We start from the raw sequence: 16748 nt of genomic DNA on the forward strand, positions 1-16748 counted from the left end.
CATTTTGAATGCGTGTCAGAGCTGCAGCACCAGCAAAGTCACGTACTTTATGCAGCACTCTGCTTGCAAGGGGCTCTTTGTCTCAGCATTCTCCTGTGCTGGGTCTGTCCCTCCACTCAGAAGACTTAATAACCAAAAGGCACTGGGCAGACAAGGGGGTGGGGAGAGAGGAAAAGACAGCCAGGTCCTCAAGTGCAGCACTTGTATGAACTATTTAAAGAGAGCAGGAAATTGAAGCTTTGAGTTATGTTACAGGTGCGAGCTCTTTCTGCACAGCACCATATAAGTGTGTGTGTGTGTGTGTGTATGTTTCTCGTGGGAGGGTAATTATTTTGTGGGGGTTTCATTCTGTTTTGAAATGAGTAGGAAGTGTGCACCTTAGATCTCCTCACTTCCTAGCCAGGCACTTCAGTAGTTTGTTACACGTGGAATTAGTTTTTCTGTATTGCATTAAGCAGGAGCAGGAGAGGTGCTTTATGGAGGTCACCCCTGCTGATGACTTTTCTAATTGCCCCTTTTCTCCTGCAGAGCCAACCTTTCAGTCTGGGTCACTGAAGCGCCCTGGCTCATCGAGGCAACTCCCCAGTAACCTTCGGATCCTACAGAACCCCCTGTCATCTGGTTTTAACCCAGAGGGCATTTATGTATGACAGTACATACCTCTTCTAGAGAGGACCTAGCAAGGTACCCTGGACAAGATACACTTTATTTTATTCCGCCAATGATGAATGGAAGAAGTTTTTCTTGTTTTGCTTTTTTGTTACACCACCGTGTTATTTTTTCTTCTTCCTCCGACACTACTTGGAGCCATACCCTGTGCACTGATGCTAAAGAGAGAGGAACTGTCTCGATTCATAACTGGCAAGGATGACCTTGCTGTCAACACAGCTTGAGTGCAAAAACCTTCATTGTTTTTGCCACTTCAGAAGTGTTTGGGAAAGTACTGTTCCTTGTATAGGCATAAATGGAAGACTGAGGGTGAAGGAAACCGTGTATGCAACTTACCTGAGGTTTAATTTATTCCCTTTAATCAATGGACCTGTGAATGTTGACCTTTTATATTTTTATTTTTAACTTGTGAATTATCACGTATGGCTGTGTGTCAGTCTGACAAGGTGACTTTGTGTGTACCAACATCCCCCATCTGATCAAGTACAGCAACCTGCAATGCAGAGTTCTGAGGAGTGCTGAACCATTGCAGTGGTTTCTCACCACTAACTTTGTTCATTTCTGTCGTGGGTCATCATATGTCATGTTCCATCCATTGCTACCTTTTAAGGCTTGAAAAGTGAGCTTGTGGGATTTACTTGCTGTTGTATCTGCCTTGAATGAAGCACCTAGTGTTCAAAAGATTTATGGATTTTAAACTTTGGCTTGGTAAAAATATTTCCAGCATATGATTGAGGATGCACTAGTTAGATGATATTTTATTATATAGAATGTATATTTGAAATATTTTGCCACATTGTATATGCCTTTTGAGAAAAGAACAATGTAAGAAGTTGTCTCCATATATCTTACCAAAAGAGAGTAGGAGGCTTTCACTGTGTGTGATTTTGTACTTTATTTTTTCCACTAGCCATTACAGTGTTCTTGTTTTGTAACAAATCTTGCTGTTGGAGGGGAAGAAAGACATAACACAAATGAGTATCCTCTTCCAGCCTTCCAGAATCCACTCAAGTTTTGTGAAGGGAAGAAACCTGGCAGGGTCCCATGAAGTCAATAGCAGAGCTCTTACTGATAAGAGTGAGGCCAGGATTTCATTCAGCTCCCTGGTGGAGACATTTGGTCCCTTTGAAAGACAGTCACTTACAGAATGTAAAGCTTGCAAGCAGAAAATTCACGCATTTGGTGGTCATTTTTCACAAAACATATGAAAAGAGAACTATCACATCTTGATGTTGTTCTAATGCAATCAAAGCTAAGAAAGAATTATACAGAAAGGGTTCCCTGCAGAAAGCAGCCACTCCCAAATAGCTTGTTGGTTGCAGGCCTTGAAGTGGGATTGCTGCAGGGGACACCAGGTTTGTGGAGAAAGGGACTGGCATCAGTGGGACACTCTGTAAACGTTGGGGGCTGGCCTCATGGATGAGTTAGGGAAGGGATGGGCCTTCTCTGGTTTGGATGTCCTGTTCTAACAGCAACTCAGCATCATCACCACCTTGGAGATCCCCTGGGCACGAGGCAGGGCACTGTGCCCTCACTGCAGTGCTGAAAACTTGGGCTCAGTGGCAAAATGACTGAGCTCCTGATGTCCTTGGTAGGGTCAGGATTTTACCACTGCTAGGAAACTCCAAGCTTTTAGCCATAGAAAAATACTTAACTCCTAGCATCCTCTTGTGTTGATTCACTGATGTGCAGATAAATGGTAATTTAAGTCTCCTTTTCTAAAAAAAGGGCCTTCCTGACAAATGGAAGTTTTAAAAGATATAGCAGAAGATGAAGGATTCTTGAGTGTTTAATGCATTTTTTTTTTTCCTTTCCACTTATTAACGGCATCATATATTCTAAAAATGCTGCTGAATTAAGACTAACAGCAACAGATAAGGCTGTGAATATATAAAGGACCTTTCCAAATGGACTCTGAATTTTTACTGTTTAACTTACCAGGTCTTTTTTTTCCCCCCCTCATCTTCCCTTGTGAGCAAACTGGAAAATGAGATATTCCTACCTGAGGAACCTTTGCAGTGCTCACCCATTTTACTGTTAAGTTTATCACAATTCTGTGCTCATGTTTACTGTGCCCATAACTTTGTATTAAAAAAAAAAAAAGAAAGAATGTGTGTATATATATATATATATATTAAAAAAAGTGTAAAATATACATAGTTTGGGGACAATATCTGTCCAAGGTACTTGAGCATATATGCCTTACATTCTGGGTTCAATTTACAGAAATGAAATGGCCCTCTCCAGTGGATATCTTGCATCTTCAGCACCTCTTTATGTTAGAGATCTGAGGCACTCAGCACCTTGCAAAGTCTGGCCCAAATTATGCTGCATGGGGGTGGGGGGAAACAGTTTTGTCCTGAGATGAAGTATTTTTAAGGCAGATCAGCATATTTCCCCCAGCTAATGTTTTTGTCATATTCTGTGACTGGTCCATCTCCCACAGATGCCAGTTTGAGCTGAGTTGGGCTCTTGCATCATAAAACCTGCCCTCTTTTTCTGCCAGGTTACTCTGTAGGACAGAGGGAGGAGGAGAAGGATTAAAAGGAAGAGCAAGAGCAGCTTTGGAGGGCTTAAATTACAGCTTTGTAATAGAATCAAGGGAGGAATTTGCCATTTGAGTTAAAAAGTAGCACCTGCTGACTGCAGCAGCTGTTGGACACAAGGGCCAGCCTGGAGCTGGCTCAGGAGTGACCACTGCGGCACCCCTGAGTGGCCCCCTCCTTGCCAGGGCTTTGGCACATGTTTGCAGCTTCAGCCACTCCTGTGGCCAAGGAGAGGCTTTGGTATCCAGACCTGCCAGTTGTGAGACACTGACAAATTCCCCTGCCCCCACCACACTCCTCTTGCTTATTGAATTTCACCCAGGCTGAAGTTCCGTAGCATTTTCACCCTCTCTGTAAATAAACCAAAAAGAAATGGCATGTCCTTGCATTAAATGTGAATTGACCCATGTGTAACAGAAAAATTCCTCACACTACGGTGTTTAGAATTACGCTTCTGATCAACTGCGGAAACTCACTCTTTCTTTACAACTGTACAAAAAGTCCATTTTCAGAAGTGTTCCAAACCTACTTCTGGGGCATTAGCAGAAAGGAAGCTACACATACTAATTTTAACAAGTGCCATACTATTTACTGGGCAGCATGATAAAAATGGGGTTTTTTGCTTGCATTAAATAGTTGAATACACAAGCACTGTTTTCCAGTGCACAGGGAATTTATATGGAGAAATCCTGTAATTTATTACTAATGGAAGTTAACTGTGTTACCTCTCTCATCCATGAGGATACAGTTTATTTTTGCTGGAGATGCTATGTTGTTAGGGGAAAAGAGGGGGGTGACCATCTGAAAAGCCAGTAGGTTAAGGCTAAGGTGAACAGTCTGAATGCCTGAGCAAGGGAGAAACCCAAGTCCCACTCTGAAAAGTCAGCTCCCAGTATCTTTCAGTGGGACTTAGTGGGGTTCCCAAGTGCCTGAATTGCTTCTGGAAATCGTATGTTAACTTTGAGATTGCTTGCTTTTCTAAACCCTGGCAAGTTGGGAGGAAGTTCTTGAAGAAGAGAACTACCACTACTAGCATTAGCAATATGCAAACATATGAGGTAAGAGGGAAAAAGATCCTTTAGTGAAATAAAAATCTCCTCTTGGGGCAGCAATTGCCTTGTTTTTAGCGTGAAGAGTATTGCATTATTTTAGTGAACTGGGATCATATGAGTATGATCAAAGAAACATCTATCTTGTAATTTTTAGTGAGTTACCTTAAAGCATATAAATTCCTGATGTGCATTAACTTGAGTGAATTGGGCCTTAATGATACATGTAAATAACAAAACTCTATTCAGATATTTTTTTCCAGAAAATAGTCTCTAATGGTCTGTACTGTATTTAAAAAAGCGTCAAAAGTGTTACTTTTATATTACACCTCCTTTTTTGTTTTTTGGGTTGGTTTGGTTTTTTTTTTTTTTTTAGAACATTGAAATGTGCATGTTTATTCTATTTGCTACAGTATTTTAATGTTTTGGATGAAGGCCATCAGTTGTATGGAGATGACAAAACAATCATTCTGTCTATTTATTCAGTATTGCTGCTTAAAGTTTTCAAAATAAAGCTTTCAATGCCAATATAGTGACTGATTGAAAGCTGTTCTAGTTCTCTTCAGGTGTTTTTTTCCTATGTTTGTAGAAAACTAAGTAAGTGAAACTTGGTGTATGAGCTGTTATACCAGCAAAGAATTATTGCAAGAATACTGGGGGGCTGAGTGTTAAGTGTGTGTAGTAAATAACCTAAATGTATGTATGCAGTGAATGCCTTTAGGTCTCTAAGTGGAGTGCTGAAGAATGTTAAATCCTTTGTGGTCTTGCAAGCACTTTACACATGTGATCAAGTACGGGTTAGAGCTTCGTGCCCGTGTGCAGTGCTTGTGAGGGCAGAAAAAGGGGGTCACAGAGGATCAACTCGGAGCCCTTTGAACCAGATTGGCTTTAAGCACACTCTTGAGTGTTCCATAGATGTGTTTCTGACTAAAAAGGGGGCCTAAAAACATGTTCTGATACAAAACCCTTTCAGTTGCAGCAAGGATGCCTCAAGTGTAGCTGGTACCTCTGAAAATTTTAATAGTTCTGGAATGGATCAAGTGTGCCTGCTCTACCTGTGAAGTGTGTCAGAATGCTGAGAGCGTTCACCCTCACCATCATCCTATGAAACTGCTAACTAGGGGTTCTGACTGGAACATTTGAGTTGCTGATGCTTTAACCTAGAGAAGCAACACAAACTGTGAAAACATGAGTGAGCATTTTATTAGTGCTCCACTTCAATGCAAGATGAAAATCTGTATTATATGTAACTATATTTTTTGTCATTTAAAAAGCTTCTATTTTTTATTATTCTCATGAATGGTTGACAAAAAATATTGGATATGATCCCATACAATAAATTCCCCTCTGAAACTTTGGGTCTTTACAGTTCATGGCTTGCTGGGATTGCATTGTTCATGTCACACGTCTCAGAGCTGCTGGGACTCTTTCGAGAACACGGGGCCTGAAGGCAGGACCAAAGCCAAGCTTGGTGTGTCCAGCTGAAACAGTTCCAGAAATGGCCCTGTGTCGAGCATTAGGCCACAGGAGCTCTCCTAAATGGCAGTTTCCTTGGGGTGTGGGACACACAGCTGGTTGGTGTGGGGCCTCTGTGGCAGACGAGAGAGCTCCTTTACTGGAAGTGTACTGTAATCTCAATCAGATAGAGCCCAGGCACTGCAAGAGAGACGAGGAGCTTGTTTTCAGCTGAGGAACTGTTATTAAGGTTAACAGTAACCCTGAAATGACAGAATTGGTTAGTGACTCGGGGAAAGTATAACCTAAAGCAAAGAGGCAGAGGTTCACTTGGAGGTGATCAGGGAGAAGAACTGAATGTACAGATTCTTCCCACAACAAATGCAGGGTCCCCTGATGCTTCAGGGAGCACAAAGAAATTAATCTTTGAACAAGGAGCAGAAGGCCTTTTAGGCCAGATTCAAGTGTAGTTACTGTGCTGAGACCAGAGAGGGTGTGAAAATTGCTTAAGATCTTTTGAGCTAATCAAGGCTGGGAACTTGATACAGCTGGAGACTTGTGATTTAAGCCATCCAAATGCAGTCCTTACTCTTAATATCCCAACAAATGGATTTTCCTAAGCTAACTGGAGCCTAATCTCATTAGATGTGAGGAGAAATGAGCTAACAGTAGTGGCACTGTTGACTGGCAGTAAGACAATGCCATGAACTCCACTGAAGCCCTAGCACGTGGCACTGTTGTTGTCAGGGCTGTGGAAGTTGTGGAGGCCCTGTGCTCCTGAAAGGTGCCCTTTCCTGCTCCTGTGCCAGTCAGCTGGCTGGCTTTTGTGGTAACTAAGGTTTCCCAGCATGCTCAGCAGAGCCAGGGCTACAGCTGATGGTTCTGATCTTTTGCTTTGCCTTTAAAGAACAAAGCAGTGTATTTGTATGTGGCTGCTGCAGCACTAACTAGCTCAGTGTAACTGGACCACTAATGAGTTGCAAAACCAGGCCAGATCAATGATCCATTTCATTCAGAAGCCATACTGAATTCTTCTGCCTGTCACGTCTGTGTCAGCTAGGTAGTATTCCTTTATAACCCAAATTTTTAATGATTGTTTCAACTAAGATGTCTGGTGTCTGAAGTAGGGCACAATATGCAATGGTCCCCATTATTGCCTTGCTTGAAAATGATACATTTGCTACCTTTGATATTGCAGCTAGTGTTAATGAGTATTTTCTGGGTCAGCCACTGCTTCATCATTAACTTTCTCCGGAAATACTGGGTGGAGACAATCTCAGTTGGTCTATTCTGTTCCCTTTTTCCAGGTCGGTATGCTGTGTACTATTTTCCATCCTTTGCAGTGAGTTCTGTGTGCTTTCCAGGGCTGACTGGAAAAGAGCCTCTTTGGCATTTGCTAGTGTAACAAGGAACTGATGCAATCAGAGCTGATCAACTTCCCTGAGCAACCTCAGTGCTTGTCTGAGCAACTCAGGCATTGCCAGTGTCCTCATGCTACTTCTGTGTGCCTCCCTCCTTGCTGCCACACAGACAGCCCTGGATTCCCCCCCCCCCCCCCCCCATGCAATCTGAAGTTTGATTTCTAGAGGCATTTTGGATCTGAATCCCTGGCTGTGGAAAGGCTACAGGGATCTCTGCCATCTCTGGCAGAATGAGAGAGTGTCATCACAGTGTCATCACACTTCTGTTCAGACATCTGGAAGCTGATGGAGGTGAAATACCACTACACCAGACTGTGCTTATTGTTTCAGCTACACGCTTTGTCTTGTTCTACCCCTCTGCAAAAGGAGGAAGATAGTTGGTAATTGGAAGACTTAGTAGAAAAACGCAGCATAAAAGATCTAATATTCAATCCTGGGTCAAGTTGTAGGGAAGAAAATTTTTCTATGATTTGTTTTTAATGAGCAAAAGTTTGAAGAAAAAGTATTCAGAAGAGCTCCAGCTGGGCTTCTGGAAACTGTACTTTAAAACCCCACCTTATCCAATGCAACACAAATGAGAGCCAATAATTACCTGCCTAGGTATTTTAAAGAGGAGGGCTTCTGGTTAAAACAGAAACAAAAAACAACCAAAAAAAAGGGAGAGTGGTGGAAAGAAGGGAGTGAGATGTAGACCAAGTAGAACACCTTTAACCTGATTCGTATTTGCCCTGAGGTCCCTTCCATTGCCAGTGTGATGGAAAGTGAATCATCCAGCTTTGGAGCCAGTGACATGGTATCGCAGAAGTACCATCAGGAGCTATTGCTAAAATGAAATTCAGGCCAGCCTTTAAGTGGGAAATAACTGGAATTTCTTTGTGGTTGCCTGTGGAGCTTCTCCTAAATTACTACCTGTCACAACTTTTATTGTGTGTATCAAACTGCTGCTCATGAAATGTTATGTGCCCAGAACAGATGATTTGGCTTTAGCAGTCCTAGTCAGCCTGAGGTGAACTTTGATCGATGAGGTGGAACTGGCCCTCCTGGCACGCTGAAGAGAAACCCCAGAGCACCAGCTGACCTTTGACTATGCTTTGTTGCTGCAAAGTTGTCTTAAGTGTTCCCTTCACCGGGCAGGTCTGCAGCGTGGCTGCCAAGACTGTGACCTGGATTCTCCATTGTCATGTCGCTTGTGTCGTGCACAAAACGAGCGTGGAAGGAGACAGCAACACAGCAAATGAGAAAGGCAACAATGTCCATTAGCTGTAGGGCTGGGGTGAAAGGTTGTGCCAGGGGCAGGCACCAGATAATCATGTCCTCTCGACTGTGCCAACGCTGCAGTTCCCAGCAGGCCCACACGAGAGGGCAGCAGTACATGCAGCAGCCACACACTGCGATGGAAAGTAGGTTTTCTAGGAATACACAGCACGTGATAGGGAATTGCTTAAGGCACCCAACATTCCAACTTTAAACGTGTTCGTTCAGAAAGGACACAGTAACACTTACAAAGAGACGTGTCTTAGTCACAATGTCGGTGTAACCAACGCACAAATGATGTCATTCCTAAAGTTTCTGAGCAGGCCTGGAAGCTTTGTGAAACCTGTACAGGTGTGGGTTGAAACATTTCCATTTTAGATACTGTCCTGTGCCTGGTGTATGTGCCTGTGCCTGGGAACCTCTTGTTTCATTTCCCAGCTCCGCCACAGATTTCCTGTGCGTGACCTTGGGCAAGATACTATAATCCCTGTGGATTGGAGTCCCCCAGCTGTAAGCCTGAGATAATACTGCCTCATCCCCTTTGACTTTGTCTGTACGTACGGCAGGCCCCGTGGGGAACAGCGTCTCGATTCCTACTTGTTTGGCAAATAGTGCTGAGCACAATGTGGTCCTGAACTTGGCTGTGCCATCCAGATACTGCTGCATGAAGTGTATTTTTATATCCTACCAAGAGGGTGACAAGAAGTCACTCAAGAGTTAGCTTTACTTTGCAGTGAGAGCAAGATGCAGGTGTGCTGAGGGGAGCTGGGGGTTTCTGAAGGTGAATTCTTGTTTATCTTTAAGCAGACTTCTTTTTCTAAAGGGGTAGAAAGGAGAAGCAAGTAAAGGAATAAAACTTCATTTCAACTTTCGCTCAACTCTCTTCTTGCAAAGTGGTGCTATTACCAGAGGCAGCCTAAATCATTTTGCAGATGCTGCTTGGGAGTGTGTGGTACCTAGTTGATAGAAACAATTGAATGAACAGGCTGAGATTTGCTTGGTGGTCCTAAATGTTCCAGTATTTCCACAGGTCTTGGGATCTTCTAGCAATGTGCATGTAACCAGTAACGCACCATGACAGGCTGCCATCTCACAATGTTCCATAGATACCCAAGTGCCCTTTGGTATTAGTGGCTGAAGAGCTAAAGCACACAAGTTAGAATTGTAGGAAGGTGCCTTTTTTTGTTGTTTGCCAACTCCAAAGTGTTTTCTACATGCTCCAAATAAATATAATTAACTAACAAACACCTCAGCTACACTTACACCGGAGTCCTGCCCAGAATGAGCGCCCTTCAGCATGTCTGAGCACAGAGACTCCCTGCTGCTCAGTTCTGAGGTTAAAGATCATTTAAAGATGTTGCCATCCAATTAGTGCAGCTGCTGGCATCTGACAGGGCAATGAATAATCAGTCCTGCAGTACCGTACCTCATGTCCTGCTCTAAATAAAGTTCTTGCTGCTACCTTTGTACATTATCTGAGGAACTTTACAGCAGGAGGCCCCTACTTCTAGGAACATCTCCCTCCTTTGGTAGGAAGAATGGAGTGCCCCTGGGTGCAGCCACACAGGACAAGCACGTAATTCAGGTGCTGTGAGCAACTGCAAAAGCAGGAGCCTGGGCAGTGTGAGTACCTTGTTTAACATCTTTGTTCAGTGGCAGAACACAGCCTGAAATTCCCAAGGAAAAACCTAATTTCTTATGTTAGTATGACTGTGTAACAACGATCCCAACCATACAACTTTTATATATGCACACACATATATATGTATGTAGTTAACTCATTAGATGTCATTATCCCTTCTATCAGCTTGGGAAACTAAAGCGCAGGGATGTGCAGGGCTTTCCCAGAAGGAGTACAAGCCCTTCATCTCCAAGTACTGACTTTTGCACATGGATCATTTGCTAAAAATCTGTTCTGAACAACACAGAGTTGTCCGGCAATGGTTCAGTCAGGCTGGGGGCCATCTGGCCTAACATTCTGCCTTGTGCTCTATAGAAAGAGCTGACTGGGCACAGGCAGCTCAATAGTAAACTACCCTTGGTGTGGCATTACCAAAATAACTTACTTGGAGAGGAAGCTCTCCCTAACCCTTCAGTCAGAGGTTAAACCTCTTCCTGATAGCAGAGGATTTATATCCCTTCTAAATTGAATAATGAGAGCACTTCAAAAGAGGTGAGACTTATTCTTTCCTTTAGTAAGTGTTGCGCCAGGTTCAACCAATAAAGGTTTTACCTTCGAGATCTAATTAGTCTGTTTCAAACTTAAAACTTTGCAAAATCAGTATCTTCATTTACCGTTGATTTTAGCACGCTGGTTTCAGCATATGCAAGAGTTCAGCTTGCTTGCATGATCGAGTGTTTTGATTTCCTCTTCAGGTAACTCTGCTTAGTTATTTTATTCTTGCTTCTCTTGTCAGCCAGAAGCTCACAAGACTCCTGCGATGTGGAGCTGCCTTCAGTTGAGGAGTCAGGCTTGCATCCTGAAGGCACTGCTGTGTGGGTGCATCAGGAACATCTGGGGAAAGGAGATCCCTCTTCACAGGCTTGTACAAATAAAGATGGTCTGACCTCATTGTGGCTTTCCAGTGCCTGAAGGGAGCCCACAGGAAAGATGGAGAGAGACTCTTGACAAGGGCCTGGAGTGACAGGACAAGGGGGAATGGCTTCACACTGACAGAGAGCAGGTTTAGATTGGATATGAGGAAGAAATGGTTCCCTGTGAGGGTGGGGAGGCCCTGGCACAGGTTGCCCAGAGAAGCTGTGGCTGCCCCAGCCCTGGCAGTGTTCAAGGCCAGGCTGGATGGGGCTTGGAGCAAGCTGGGATAGTGGAAGGTGTCCCTGCCCATGGCAGGGGGTTGAACTGGATGATCTTTAAGGTCCTTTGCAATCCAGGCCGTTCTGTGATTCTGTTCTATGATGTGACTGTACCCACTAGGGAAAGTGCTAGAGTAGCCCTAAACTACCAGGGTGCTGCCCCAGCCCAGGCAGCTTTGTTCCTGAAGGTACAGGTGTTGATCTCTGCAGACAACAAAAGCTAGGGACATGCAGTACTTTTCTACTGGCTCTGCCAGGCAGCTGAATTGCCCTCTACCCCTTGGAATGCACTGCCCTGGGGTTACTAAACTCAAGCAATCCTGTGACATTACTGTGTACTTTTAAAAGCAGGTATTGCAGACTCTGCATGTTCAGCAATCACAGCAAACAGCTGGACTCCTGCAAATGCCTTCTGGGCCTGGTAGGACACTGATGGGAGCGTGCTTCCCACGGCTGGCTCCTGGGGCATGGCACACAGATTGCTCTCAAAGGTCGTTTTAAATAACTGTACTTACCTTGTCATTTACAACACCAGAATTAGCCCTGTGACCAGTTAGGCATTTTTCAAAGCCACGTTTTGCAGACGTGGATGTATCTTTTTGTTCTTATTTCTGCGCTCTGCAGAGCAAACTGCACTGCTAACACAGCTTCTGTGCTGTGCCAATGAGCAGGAACCCATGTAGCCCAGCTTCACACAAACACATTTTCCTTTGCAGACAGATGAGGAGTGCCCAGGAGGATTATCGAATGATGGCAGCTTGTTAAGCAAAGGTAGCTCCTTCTTTCTCAGAGACCAGGAGATGCTGAAGGAAACACGGGCAGCCTTAACTCTGACCCTTGTCCACACACATTCCCATACCCTTCAATTACCTTTGTAGCAGCTAATAAGGGATTCTTGCTTATTCTACACACTTCCCTCATTTTTTAAGCATTTTTTTCCTAGTCATGTTGGTCCATTTGCCTCTACACATTTCATTTCTGACTTTACTCTGGAAAATGAAGTCCTGATGGCAGTGCATTCTGCATGACAGACCCTGTATGTCCAAACCAGAGCATCTGTAAGAGTCTGGAGAAAACAAACCCACCTCACATTAGTGGTTTCAATTCCCTAACTCTCAGCAGCTTCTCCCTGGAACAACAGAGGGCACCACTCCTCACACAAAACGCTGGAAGAGGAGCAGCCCTGCCTTTGAGTCATGGCTCAGGACCGAAAATATTTATATCTCAGTAGGTGACTGGGATTGAATATTCTTCCTCCTGGGAGGTTCACCTCTGCATCTCCTGCTCCCTCTGCCAAAAGCTGCTCTCAGAGACATGTGCGCTGTTTCTCTGGTGGATCTTGCCCTAGTTTGCACAGAATCATTTAAGCTGTCACTTACTGAGAAATAGCTTCAGCCTGTTTGATTAAAATCTGCACTTGGGGGAAGAGGAAACCACAGTACCAGAGCCTACCCCAGCTCCCGTGAAGATCCATTCTTATTCCAGTGAGTTTACAACATAAAATGCATAAACATGCAGCATATCATGGCTGGAGCCTCAGTTTCTCCTCTTAGGTGTCTGTGTTACCTTTTGATCTTGCTGTTCTGTCCAACAGGTGCCACTGCATCAGTGCTGCCACCACCAACTGTTTTGAAATAAAGGGACCTACAAGAGCCTACAGGAAAGATGGAGGGAGACTATTTACAGGGCATGGAGTGACAGGACAAGGGGGAATGGCTTCACACTGACAGAGAGCAGGTTTAGATTGGATATGAGGAAGAAATGGTTCCCTGTGAGGGTGGGGAGGCCCTGGCAAAGGTTGCCCAGAGAAGCTGTGGCTGCCCCATCCCTGGCAGTGTCCAAAGCCAGGCTGGATGGGGCTTGGAGCAAGCTGGGATAGTGGAAGGTGTCCTTGCCCATGGCAGGGGAATGGAACTGGATGGTGTTTAAAGTCCCTTCCAACGCAGGCCATTCCATGATTCCACATCACAGTAACAACATTGTTATTTCAGAAGAATCTAAGTTAAAAAAACAGCCTCTACTAAGGTTTTCCCTGATTTATTAACCCTCCAGCTGATGCCCTCAAGGGCTGTAAACCTCTTGTCTTTATTATCTTCTGTACAGAATTGGCCCATACCTGCATAATGTTGCATTCTGATTGCTCAATGTGCATCGAGCAAACCTCTTGAATGCTGGGACTCTGAACCTCTCGACAACCCTTTCTGAGAGGACAGGGGAGGTTTAGATTGGGCATTACAGAATCACAGAATGAGCTGAGTTGGAAGGGACTCACAAGGATCATCGAGTTCAACCCCTGTCCCTGCACACACAGTCCTAAAGAGTCACATCATGTGCCCAAGAGTTGTCCAAAAGCTCCTGGAGCTGTCAGGCTTGGGGCTGTGACCATTCCCTGGGGAGCCTGTTCAATGCCCCACCACCCTCTGGGGGAAGGACCTTTTCCTGATATCCACCCTACCCCTCCCCTGACACAGCTCCAGCCGTTCCCTCAGGTCCTGTCCCTGGTCACACAGAGCAGAGATCAGTGCCTGCCCCTCCTTTTCCCCAGGTGAGGAAGCTGCAGAACTGCTGTGAGCTCTGACCTCAGTCTCCTCCTCTCCAGCTGAACAGACCCAGTGCCCTCAGCTGCTCCTCGTGTGGCTTCCCCTCCAGGCCCTTCACCATCTTCATGTCTCTCCTTTGGACACATTCTAACAGCTTAATCTCTCTGCTATATTGCAGTGACCAAAACTGCACGCAGTAATCAAGGTGAGACCGCAGCAGTGCAGAGTAGGAAGAATTTGTTCACAGAAAAGGTGATCAGACATCGGAACGGGCTGCCCAGGGAGGCGGTGAAATTACCGTCCCTGGAGGTGTTTTAGGAAAGGCTGGACGTGGCACTCAGTGCCATGGTCTGGTTGACGCGGTGGTGTTCGGTCACAGGTTGGACTCAACGATCTCGGAGGACTTTTCCAGCCTCGTAGATCCTGTGATTGTGTCAGACGAGCCCCAGCTCCACCCCGCCCCAGGGGCGGCCATTCCTGAGGGGAGGTGGGGGCCGCGCGCGGGGAGGCGGAGCGCGAGCCGCGCGCCTGCCAATGGCCGCCGCCGCCGCCGCTGGCCCCGCCCCCCGCCCCTCCCGCCCTCCCCGCAGCGGGCGCGGCCCCGCGCGCACGTGCCGGGCAGCGTGCGCGGCGGTCACGCGGGCGCGCGCGTGACGGCGGCGGCGGCGGCGGCCTGAGGGCCGGGCGCGCACTTCGGACCGAGGCGGGAGCCGGGAAGCGCCGGGCGGGGCGGAGGGGAGGAACAGCGGCACGGAGCAGGGCGGGAGCGCCAGGGAACTGGCCGGGCTGCAGGGGACTCTCTGGCAAAGTCACCCCAAAGTGGCCCCTTGCCCCCTGCGGTGCCTCCCAGGACTGCTGTCCGCAACGACGTGCTTAGTGTGTGCACAGGCGCTGCTTGAGCGCTCCTGCCGTCCGAACAAACCCAGCGTGCACAAGTGGGGCAGACCTTCTCTTTTCACGGCATCACAGAAAGCGTTTAGGCTGGAAAAGTTTTCTGAGATCATCGAGTCCAGCCTATGACTGAACACCACCGTATCAAGCAGACCATGGCACTGGGTGCCACATCCAGTCCTTCCTTAAAAACCTGCAGGGACAGTGACTCCATCTCCCTGGGCAGCCTGCTCCAATGTCTGATGACCCGTTCAGTGAAGAAATTTTTACTCATGTCTAACCTCCCCCCGTGCATCTTAAGACTTATGCCCTCTCATTTCAAGCAAAGCATAAAATGATTTTCCATCTTTAGTTCTTTTCCAGCCTCTCCGTCCTGTGCAGAACAAGAGTTCAACTGACATGTGAAAAGGAGACACTCAGTTTCTCCTACTCGTAATAGGAGTCCTGCAAACACATCTGGAGATCTTGCTGCCAAGAGAGGATATAGAGTCTCTCTCACTGGAGAGATTCCAGAACCATCTGGATTCGATCCTGTGCCATGTGCTCTGGGATGGTCCTGCTTGACCATTGAGCAGAGAGGTGGGACCAGATGACCCACTGTGGTCCCTTCCAGCCTGACCCATTCTGGGATTCGGTGAAGAGAAGCTTTTTTTCTGCGTTTCAGGCTGCCTTATTGCTACAGAGTCTGCTCTTGGTGGTTTATGACGGTTTTGATGGAGATACTCATATTCCAGGTCTTTCAGCTGGAGCCTAGGGCCCAGTCTTAGGAACTTTGCTGGAAGCCGTGACCTCTGTACCACAGAAATGCTGGTCAGGGTCACTACTCACAGGCTCCAAACCTGAAGCCAATGCAGTGCATTCCAGCCAAGTCTATAATTATTAGGCCCACGCAGAGGGGCTGCTGCTCTCACCTAGAGGGGCTTCTTTGCAAACAACATCATATGTAAGGAAGTCTATGGGCCTGCCTGCCACCCACAGAAGGGCTGGAGCCTTGGCAACCTTGTACAGTGAGAACAGAATCCACTTCAGCATCTGTTGGCTCATGTGGCTCTGTGCTGCAGGTATTAATCCAAACACACTTGGGGAGACAATTTTCTACTGAGGAGGAAGGTGCCATATTTGCATGGCTCTTTTCCTGAGATTATTCCCTAGAAATTACTTAGTTGTGAGAGTGCCTTGGTCACATCCATAAAAAACATCTAGTGAAAAGCAAAGTTAAAAACCCAACCAACAGGGCTTTATGTAGGCAGGAGAAACAACTCCCCCTGGTCCCCATGACATGGTAGAGCTGCCTGGGATCACAGTCCCTGCTTGCTGAAACATAAAGAAATGCCTTCCTGCCTGTCCCAGGCATTGGCTGCATCCTCGGGGAGGGCCATGCAGGGAGGGGAATGTTTGCAGCCCAGGAAGAGGCAGCGGCGGCAGCAGCAGGTGCGCTGCCGCTGGGTACCCCGTGAGCTCAGCGAGGCAGAACAGCCTGTCCCAGGCAGGGCAGCTCCTGCAGCCCGCGGCAGCGCCGTCATCGAGGCTGCCATGGATGTAGTGCTTGTGACAGATTGACAGCCCTGCAGGCTGAAATGCTGGAGCCACGGGAAGGTTGCAGAGAGCGGAGCAGCTCGCCCTTGCTCACATCCAGCCCACACGTGTCCGGGGCTCACGCAGCTGCTGCTGGCGGCAGGTGAGCCACTGGTTTCTCTCTGCTGCTTCCCAGCGAGCTGCTCTGAGCCTGCAGGAGCACCAGAGATAGTCAACAGAGATTCAGGCTTTCCTGAAGGGTGAAACTGGCTCTAAAAAGTCCAAGGCTTTTTTTTGCAGAGAGGAAATTCAGCATTTTTGTTACTTTCTTTCTCTGAGGTTGTATTTTCGTGTTCATTTCTGCAACCAGAAGGCAGGAAACTTCTCAAAGAAGGCAGGGATGATTCCAAGAGCTGAGGTTTGAAGGGAAAAGGAAATGAGTTGCAAGACCCAGGTTACAGGGCAGACTAGGAATTTAGAGGTACTGAAACACACCTTGCATACAGTCCCCAGGCTTGCTGGATGTCAGACATTCAGTCTGCCCTGACTAGAGGTGAAAATTAAACAAAAAAGGTCCAAAACACAAACTCGGGA

General features: G+C 46.5%; 2 protein-coding genes across 2 annotated transcripts in view; both read left to right on the forward strand.

Annotated features, from left to right (window-relative positions):
- Positions 1-4796, forward strand: part of RASSF8 (Ras association domain family member 8) — a 73303-nt gene extending 68507 nt beyond the window's left edge. Inside the window, exon 6 of the mRNA XM_039571628.1 lies at positions 529-4796. Within this exon, the coding sequence (XP_039427562.1) occupies positions 529-650 (122 nt within the window). The 3' untranslated portion in view covers positions 651-4796. The remainder of the gene's footprint in view (positions 1-528) is intronic.
- The window catches only part of SSPN (sarcospan), an 84520-nt gene that overhangs the window by 15211 nt on the left and 52561 nt on the right, over positions 1-16748 (forward strand). The window lies entirely within an intron of this gene.

The sequence above is a fragment of the Corvus cornix genome, chromosome 1A (assembly GCF_000738735.6).
Source record: "Corvus cornix cornix isolate S_Up_H32 chromosome 1A, ASM73873v5, whole genome shotgun sequence".
Classification (NCBI taxonomy): domain Eukaryota; kingdom Metazoa; phylum Chordata; class Aves; order Passeriformes; family Corvidae; genus Corvus; species Corvus cornix.